This window comes from Helianthus annuus, chromosome 1, assembly GCF_002127325.2.
Source record: "Helianthus annuus cultivar XRQ/B chromosome 1, HanXRQr2.0-SUNRISE, whole genome shotgun sequence".
NCBI lineage: Eukaryota > Viridiplantae > Streptophyta > Magnoliopsida > Asterales > Asteraceae > Helianthus > Helianthus annuus.
In genome coordinates, this window is record NC_035433.2 from 4,835,718 (window position 1) to 4,846,016 (window position 10,299).

Below are 10,299 nucleotides of genomic sequence, written 5' to 3' on the forward strand. Positions count from 1 at the left end.
ACATGAATATGATTGTGAATCTGTGATTCACTTTTTGAAATTTATAGTGAAAATAACTCATAAAAATGATTTCAAATCCCAAATATCAACTAAAATCAATGAGGATTCAAACAATTCTACACATTAACCATGATATTTGATTAACACTGGAATAACAACAATGCAAGATTTGGATTTTGTTCATTTTCTTCTTCTTAAGGTTTTGTTCAAGATTTAGCTTAGATGATCACACCATAGTTTAACCATGATATTTGATTAACACCGCTGGTTCCTCCGGTTTGATATTATACGATCTGGCCAACGTTCGGCTAACAATTTGAAACTTGAAATCGATGGCGTAACTACTACAAACTATATAAACTGTATGTAGAAAAACTAAAGATATGGTCAATAATTTTGGGTGATTGAGTGAATTTGGGGTGTAAGGGGCACACCCCTAAGAGGGGAGTCCCCTCTCTTACGCATAACCAATCCTCGTGTGCCACGTCAACTCCCCTCTTAAACTCCCCTAACACCCAAAATTGATGGCGGCACTCCCCTCTTAGGTGACTTGGTTTTTTATTTAAAAAAAAAAGAAGAAAATTTTTCATTGTTCCATCCCCTCCCTCTCTCCTTCCTTTCTTCGGTGACTTCCCACCGATTTGGGCCCCCGAATTGTGTCACCGCCTGGATGGCGGCACCCCCCTAATCGGCAAGCATGGTTCCCGCACGGGGTCACCGAAGGTGCCCCGCTCCCCCTTAGGTTTGATGAAATGATGAGAGATCAAAGAGAGAATAATATGAATGATGAATGATGATGAGTAACCATCATCAACCAATAAAAAGCTTGTTTTCCTGCAAATGTGGTGGGGTCTAAAAAATCATCAAAATTTACAACTTTTGATGGAAGTAATCTTCAACAGTCTCATACTAATCACTCATAAGTTGACCATTCAATAAAAGAAACATTTTTTTTTTGTGGATTTAATCAGTTATGACACTGAAATCATTGGATTCTATGGCATGGTGGTATGACCATGGTCCAGTTTTAAACCCAACTGAACATTAAAAAAAAAAAAAAAAAACACCGCGGAAACTAAGTGAATTACGCCAGAAATGTGATCCTCGATGGCTGAAAGGGAAAGAGGAGACGGAAATATGAACCTCTAAAATAACTGAAGCGTGTCGTTCTGTTCTCATCCTTAGACAGTGCAGCAACCGATCATCCTACCTGCACACCAACATCAGATTTCATTCAAAATGTGCGAAATATGTAGAACTAAATTTAAATACTAATCTGAGGTATACGCGTATGCTTAACAAAATATGTGGCGGTCAACTAAGTGCTTAACAAAATATTGTAACAGGTCGTGTTTGGTTGACCCGACACGCTTTTTTTTTCAATATATATATAGAGTCTTCTCTTTCAACCAGTTTAACGCTTTCTTTTTTAGTATATTTTGACACATTAGTAGGGCTGCGAAAGAGGTTGTGTTCACAGGGCGGGGCGGACCCGATACAAACCATAAATTTTTAAACGAACCCAGAAATCATGTCAGACATATGAACGTGAGCGCGACATGCGTATGTGTGGCTGACACGAACACAGCCTGTTTAACCCAGGAAAAAAGTAATAAACTTTTTATTTTGATATTAATTAATACTTTAATATTACAAATTTACATATATATATTTTTTTAAAGGCAAAGTATGCTTAAATTATGCCAAGTATATTTGAACATTTATCTTTTGTCACAAAATTATCAAAATAGTTAAATTTATTACCTAAAACACATTTTTCAAAATTAAAAAACAAATCGGTTAAAACCAGTCAACCTACGAACCCATCAGGTTGACACATACACGGCACATTTAGCTAAACGTGCTCGCGGGTCGACCAGAACCCGTTTAGACTATACTTAAACCCACGAACATCTCGTCCTGTGTCAAAAAATCACACCATCTACCTATTCAGAAAAAAGCTTTTCAAGTGAATACCTCCTACATGTAGGGTTTTGATCCATATTCCGTATAAAGCTAGGCATGTCAAACCGAGGCCCAGCAACCGTGCGGTATACATAAAGCTTCTCAACAGGAGAATTATCAGATCTGGAATCTACGTCTCCCTGCTCATCGATAACTTCAACGTTAAGCCTAGGCATCTTCTGACTCAGCCGCTTACAAGCACCGAGACTAACCGAACACGAAGACATCCAAAGGGATCGCATTGTCTCCAATTTGGAAACATTATCCAACAAAGCCTTGTCCCCGAACGGGCAATCTCTAATCTCAAGCTTCCGTAAGCTGTCACACCCCGATAACACATGATGCAAACCCATATCACTATCACCAGCAAACGCTATCGAAAGCATTTCCAACTTCTTAGCGTGTTTCCCGATGTACTCAAACACACGGTCTGTTAACAGACCGGATAACGAGAGACGTTGAAGTTGCTTACAGTGGTCCACTATCGCTCCGAAACCGTTGTCGAGTGGTTCGAGGGTTAGGTAATCAGGGGCTCGTGGTTCGAGAATGCAGAGACGGAAACAGTTTAGGTTAGGACGGTTTTTAGCGATGGTGGTCAATGCAGCGTTTGACATCTGTCTACAAAAGTAAAGAACCGATTGGAGCTTCAAGCACCCTTCGGAAACCGCAACTAGACCTTGTTCTGTTAATGATACGTTTGCATCTGCTACGAACGGGTCAGACGGAAAAACTCGAAGTTCTCGCAAGTCCTTACAGGATAACGAAAGCGCGTTGAGCCCGGCGTCTTCAATGTAATCCAGCACCTGTGAGCAAATATTCCATTAACTATAGCCATGGCCATAAAACATGATGTAAAAAGACTAAATTGCATTTTACGTCCTTTAAGTTTTAACGAAGTTGCCCGCGCTATCCATTAACTACGGAAATTACACCATGTGTCCTTTATGTTAACACTTTTATACACATTTCGTCCTTATACCCTAACCTGGTTAGTTTTTTTAGGTTAAATATAACCATGTGCCACTCATGTGAGGGCAAATTGGTCATTTCACTTCCGATAAAAACTAGTAACATAAAACACATCCATAAGATTGTCCAAAGAAAAAAGGTAAAAAGACCAAAATGCCCTCATGTGAGAGGCACATGGTCAGACTTAACCCAAAAATTTAACCGGGTTAGGTCTAAAGGACACCGACCGATAAAAAAACAGTAACATAAAGGACATTCAATGTAATTTCTGTAGTTAATGGACAACGCCTGCAACTTCATTAAAACTTAAAGGACATAAAATGCAATTTAGTCAAACAAAAATATGTAAGCATCAAACTTCAACAAGACTTACCGATAAACTCTGCAGATTAGGACATTGAGTGACGATTTTGGTAACATCTGGGCTTTGAATAGTGGCATAACTCAAGTTTAACGAGGTGAGTCTAGAACAAACAGAATAAATAGCTGGAAGATAAGAAGGAACAACATCCCAAAATCCAGAAAGACCCATAAGTTCCTTGCATCTAGAGAAAGCCTCTGCTAGATTTGAGTACACATCGGGTCGAATTTCAGCAGAATAGGCACCTGTGCCCAGTTCAACAAGCTGTGGGGCCCGGTGAAGTAGGGTGGAGAGTTTTTCAAGGGGAACAGCGCGATTGAGTCGAAGAGTCTTTAGGTTGGGTGAGCGAGCGATGAGGCGTTGGAGCGCTGAAAAACTCACCTCGGAAGCCAAACAAGACATGTTTAAGGACTGCAATGAGGTGCAAGAATCAGGGAAATGACTTAGCCAATGCCCACTCAGGTCTTCCACTTCACTCTCCCTCAAATCCAGTTCTCTCAAATTCCTGCATTGTAAAGCAAGTTTTTTGTCACAGGGAGTATCAACATCAAATTGTTTCAAACAATCAGTTCAATAGTTAGGATAACATCATACCATCACACACACATGAATTATAAACTATGAAGAAATGTTAAAAACTTAAAGCAAATGTTTTTAAGCTCGTTCAACCGAAAAATGAGGACAAAAACAACAAGATAGATAAATGCGTTACCAACTAGCAAACAACAAGCAACTGAATTAGCATCAAACAATCAGTTCAATAGACAGGAAATTATACCATCACAACAAGCAACAATTTGTGTATTTAAACAATAACTAATGTTCTAATTATGACCCTCAACATTTAAATCAACTTTCACACACAAATATATGAATACAATGAGAGAAATTTCACCTGCAATTGGCGGCAATGGCAGCAAGCCCATCGGTACTGAAACCCTCACAAGAAGACAACACCAACACCTTAAAGTTCTTAAACGACTTCGAAATCAACTCCAAGCACTCATCCGTAACCACCATTCTTTTCAGCTTAATCTCCTCTAACAACGGATAAGCCCTAGCCATTTCACAGATCCAAGGATAAAAATACCCTCCCCAACCATCCGGCACCAAATTAAAGTCCGCAAAATGCGGTTTCCCTTTCAACTCCACAGATCTCACCTCCGGAAACCTCCTAATCATCATCGCCGGACTCACCGCGTAACAATTTCCAATGAAAATCCTCCTCCGACACCACCGTTCTATCTCATACCACGACTTACACACCAACGATACAACATTCCGGTCTGTATGCGACGTTATGAACGAGAATACATGCTCCAACACCTCTTCCGGGAACGATATCGCCATTTCTCCCTGCCGGCGAACCAATTCCGACACTATCTCACCGGAATTTTCGAATCGAAGCTCTATTCACCTCACCGACTACAGTTCAAACCCTAGATCTTGATATCTTACAAATTCAGCAACAAATTGCACCAAAACTGACGAAATCTCACCGGAATCTTCGAATTGAAGCTCGATTCACCTCAACGATATACAAATCAACACTAGATCTTAATATCTTACTAATTTCACAACAAATTGCACCAAAACCAACGATATATCACCGGAATTTTCAAAATGAAGCTCGATTCACCTCAACGATCAACAGTTCTAACCCTAGATCTTAATATCTTACTAATTTCACAACAAATTGCATCAAAACCGACGATATATCACCGGAATTTTCAAACTGAAGCTCGATTCACCTCAACGATCAACAGTTTTAACCCTAGATCTTAATATCTTACCATTTTAGCAACAAATTGCACCAAAACCGACGAAATCTCACCGAAATTCACGAATTAAAGCTCGATTCACCTCAACGAGCTACAAATCAACACTAGATCTTAACATCTTACTAACATAGCAACAAATCACACCATAAACAACGAAATCTCACCGAAATTCACGAACTGAAGCTCGATTCACCTCAACAATCTACAGTTCCACCGCTAGATCTCACAATCTGACTCTCTGAACAACAAATTTCACCATCAACGAGCATTAACGAGCATTAACAGGAAGCTCAGATCGAAGTTGTTAAACAGTTACCAGTTGCAAAGAGAGAGAGAGAGAGAGAGAGAGAGAGAAGAGAGAGAGAGAGTATAACATGATTGGTGTGATTATGTGATTAAAATGTAACTGGGGTTTTATAACGTGTGTGTGGGGTGATGGTGGTAGGGTGTACGGCAACAGATCGACGGGTGGAATGATGACGCGTGGTATTTGGATGATCTGGACCGTTGGATTGAGGGATGTGTTTTTATGGTGGTCAAGGTTGTCTTATCCTCTTGCGATGAAGCGCAGCCGCAGAAAACGGGTTTTGTGTTTACGGGTGGGGAAGTGTTTGTTTTTACTTTTACTTTTTTTTTTTTACCTAGTGGGTTATTTATAGTTACGGTCTTTGTGTTTTTCGAAGTTACTGTTTGAGCCCCTTTATTTTGGTCTATGTTGCAAAATTTAAAAAAGAAAGGTAACTGATTGGTTGGAAAAGGTACATGCCCCACCTTTTCATTTTTTTTTAATGACAAACGAATTTTTCAAATGAGCTACTAGCGAAATTCACAACGTCGGGATACACTCGCCTCCGAACCGGGGAAAACCCTCACCTAGGGCCGAAGCCCGTGAACACTCGCCCGAAGGCACGACAGTGCGGTGAGTTAAAATCCGCTCAGTTCAAGGATCGAACTAGCGATCTCCACCTATTATCCTAATCTCTCATCATCACTAGGTGACGCCGAAAATAATGGGGATGGCAGGAATCGAACTTGGATCCTTTAAAACACCAAGTCTCTCCCTTACCACTCCACCACCACCACCTCATTGGATATGCCCCACCTTTTCTACTTTGGCGGTCGTTAACTGGGTGGCGAGGAAGTGAATCCCCCCTCCCCCAATAACTAGGTGGCGTGGTGTTTCGCTAGTATTGGGTTGATGTGGCATGCTTTGTTATTCCATGACTGCTAGCTTAACAACAAACAATATAACAATATAACATTATGTGTTCCACTAAAAAAACTTGCACATTGTGTGAAAATACTAATTTTCCCTTTTACTTAATAGAAATTTTGGATGGAGTTAAGCGTTTGGATGAAAATGACAAGATTTGGAAACATCGGGGGCCCAAATACAAAATAAAAGGCTTTTGGGTGAAACTGGAAAAATGACCAAACCTCATGAACGAAAATGAGAGTTTATACAAAAGAACTGAACACATGATTGAGGGTTGTGTTTGGCATAGTTTTTTTAGCAGTTTGGTTGTATGTTTCTCTCAAGATAAAACAATATAAGTAGTTGTTCATAAATACGGTTAAAGGAAAACCGTGTTTACTTTTGTTATATAAAAATCAAAATGTAAAATGCAAGAAAATGTAGTGAATCCTACATGAATTGTCATTGTAAACCTCCCAAGCTTACATTTTAATGTAAGAATTTACATTATTATCTAATAATGCTAATGACTTGTTATGACTTTAAACTAGTTACATGACACCATGTAATCTTATTTAGAAACTCTTATCAATTTCAGTAAATCAATTTCTCAAGTTATTTTATCAATGTAGGTAGATAACAAGACTGTATTCTTTGTTCATCCTCTTCAATAAGACTATATTGACACGAAAAATAACGTTCATCATAGTATTTTAGTTCACATGTTGTTCTTATCAGTTTTTGATATGAGAAAGATACCTATAAAGATAAACTTATTAACTATCAGCCATTTCAAATCCACTTTTTTAATTAAGTCTTGTCGAAAAAATCCGGTCCACCAATTATATATGGTTTTAGAGGAAAAATATGTGGTTATTTGCTTTAAAGATACACAATTAGATTAAACGACAACATTCTATAATTCTATTTCCTTTAAACTAAAATAAATTTAAAAAGTACTCAATATACAATAATAACAATTTGTGTACACTTTATCATATTTATTTATAACTAGGGTTACGACCCGCCCGCGTTGCGGCGCGGGTACATCGTAAACATTGAATAGATTAGTCTAAACGTTATATGATGCATTAACCGTATGAAAACACACATTTCGACGTATCCAGTTGAACTCAATGTAACATGTATAAGCATTGTGATTGGATCAAATGTAAAGTAAAACAAATTCATATCGAACAATCACAACATATTATATGTGACCCAACTCATACATAGAAAACGTAACGGGTATGAAGGAAAATATGCACATGTAATCGAAAGGGCTTAATTAGAGCTTTCGAAAAAAGGGAAGAGAAAGAAACCATAATTTGACTCCACTCGGTTCGAAACAAACTTTACGAAACATACATAAAATAAGCACGAAAACATATTATATATGCGTGAACCATTTCCCAAAAAAGTTTACGTCGAAATGTATAACTTGAATTTATACCAAAACGTAAATAAAAATATGCACATAAAATGGTCTCTTTAAACGAAAACATATTATATTTGACCTGACTCGTCTATAAAAAAAAGGTTTACGTCGGAATGCAACCCGCCGCAATGCGGCGGGGATTCTTTAGTTATAACTAAGTCGATCTAGGACCCACACGTTATGTTAAACCTGTCAAACGGAAAAAATAGACGACGTAAAGACGTTCACCCACACACGCACGCACGTTGCGTCGTATTAACTCGCAAAATTTAGAACGAAACGTAAAAATGTTAAACCAAAGACGCACATTGTGATGTGTTAAGTCACAAAATTTAGAACCAAGCATAAAGCGAAAAATTAGCGGAAAATGAAAACTATAAAGGACAAAAGTTGAAAGTAAAAAAAGTTGTGAGGATAGATTGCAAAAGATAAAAAGTTTTGGGTTAAAAGTAAAAAAACAAATAGTTTTGGGTTAAAAGTAATTTATGAAATACTTTTGGGTAAAAAGTAAAGAAATATCCATTTTTTTTTGGAAAACCCCCAAAGCAAAGGTTACGACAACCATATGCATAACCATTTTTTCTTTGAAAACCCCCCAAAGCACACCTCGCGTTGCGGCGGAGCGTAAAACGGTGTCAAATAGTACTAATGTCACACAACCGTCATCGACCACCAACACTGACTCGACCTAGGATCTGCGTGTTACGACGAACCTGTCAAACATGAAAAATAGAGGTAAAAATGTTTAACCACACATGCACGTTGCGCCGTGTTAACTTGCAAAATTTGAAACAAAACATAAAAAAGTTGAAGCACACTCGTAAGTTGCGTCGCATTTACTCGAAAAATTTAGAACTATACGTAAAACGAAAATTTGCGAGAAAACTATAAGTGACAAAATTGTGATGTTGAATTGAAAATAATGAAAAGTTTTGGGTTAAAGTTAAAAAACAAATTATGTAGGGTTAAAATTGTAAAAAAAGTAAAAGCTTTTGGTTTGAAAGTAAAAAATTAAGGTTTTTTTTTTAAAAAATGCCCAAAGCACAAGTTACAAATTATTATGCACAAAAAACTTGCTAAGTTATATATGGAATAATTAGCTTGCCAAACCATCAATGATTAAATGAATCTAATATAAGTTCAGTCACTTTTTTTAGGAAACATCAAATCTTAGGAAATAACATAACATTTTCTAGAGAAATAATAATAACTGTTAATTTAATCATAATAAAATTAACAAGAAAAATTGCAATTTATCATAGATTTATTTAATGTGTATGGACCAAATGGCAATTGGCAGCTGGATCTGATTGTTAATGTGGTTGGGCCCCACAACTAGTAATGTCGCATTTGGGCTCGGATTCTTCCAATCATATAACAAGGGCTTGTATTATTTTTTTGTATTATTTAATTCTTCATTCCATGGTACATGTTTGTACAATGTATCTCTACTAACTTTCTGTACACTACAATCCAAATATATACACCCAAATTTTACATATAATTGTAATAAACCGGTAAATTGCCCCGCGCGTTGTCGTAGCGTTTCGAAAAAAAGTTACGTCAAAATGTAGGCCAACTGAAAACGTACATAAAAATAAGCACGAAAACGTATTATATCTGACCCGACTCATTTCCGGGAAAAAAACGTTGATAATTGTAAGCACGAAAAAAGACAAAAAAAAAAACAAATAACTATTCACCCAAGTTGATAATTGTATAATATAACTAGTTTTTGCCCCGCCCGCGTTGCGGGGCAATAAGCCGAATATTTCTCTCTCATAACATGTATGTCTGTGTTTCGGTTACTTGTACATACTACTCATAACACGATCTCAAAAAAATATTACATCGAGTCAACCAATTAAAACAAAAACACTATCATACTTTTACTAAAAAAACACTAAAACGATGGAAAAACTATAATTTTAAACTGGGAGGAAAATTGTAATATTTCAGAACAAATGAGCATGTACCATGCATGCCTGGACGAATAAAAATTACACCTATGCCCGCCCGCGTTGTAGGTCGTTAAATCAAATATTTCTTAGTTTTATAACATGTATGCATGTATTTAGGTTACTTGTACATCTACTTATAACACGATCTAAAAAAATACATCGAGACAACCAATTAAACGAAAACACTACCATAGTTTTGCTAAAAAAAAATAAAACAATAACAAGTCTGTAATTTTGAGCTGGGGGTAAAATACTAATTTGTCAGGACCAATGAGCGAGTGTTAGACAACTGCTTGACACAATAAAAGTTACACTAAGTCAACCAAGCAAAATAAAACAGTACTATAGTTTTGCAAAAAAAAAAAAAAAAAAAAAGTAAAACGATGGCAAGAACATAATTTTTAACTGAGCGAGAAAACGTAATTTTTGAAATGGGAGCAAAATCATAATTTTGAACAGAGGGTAAAATTGTAAAAATATTTTGAACTGGGGGCGAAATCATAATTTTAAACTGAGGGCAAAATCATAATTTTGAGCTATGGGAAAAACATAATTTTATTTTGAACTGTGGGTAAAAACGTAATTTTGAGTTGGGGGCAAAATCGTAATTTTTAGCTAGGGGCAAAAGC

General features: G+C 37.0%; 1 protein-coding gene across 1 annotated transcript; it reads right to left on the minus strand.

The window, feature by feature from the left end:
- Positions 1-904: 904 nt before the first annotated feature.
- On the minus strand, positions 905-5,466 carry LOC110943025 (protein TRANSPORT INHIBITOR RESPONSE 1). Its single transcript, XM_022184784.2, has 5 exons — positions 5,241-5,466; positions 4,191-5,167; positions 3,308-3,800; positions 1,978-2,768; positions 905-1,210 (listed from the first exon to the last, which is right to left on the minus strand). Exons 2-5 carry the CDS (start codon positions 4,643-4,645, stop codon positions 1,207-1,209), a joined length of 1,743 nt encoding a protein of 580 aa, XP_022040476.1. The 5' UTR covers positions 4,646-5,167; positions 5,241-5,466; the 3' UTR covers positions 905-1,206.
- Positions 5,467-10,299: the final 4,833 nt, after the last annotated feature.

Coding starts and splice junctions, on each gene's coding strand:
- LOC110943025 (XM_022184784.2), bottom strand. CDS start 4,645: ATGGCGATATCGTTCCCGGAAGAGGTGTTGGAGCATGTATTCTCGTTC. Junction 3,801..4,190: donor GCCATTGCCGCCAATTGCAG/GTGAAATTTCTC, acceptor TTTACAATGCAG/GAATTTGAGAGAACTGGATT. Junction 2,769..3,307: donor CTAATCTGCAGAGTTTATCG/GTAAGTCTTGTT, acceptor ATTTGCTCACAG/GTGCTGGATTACATTGAAGA.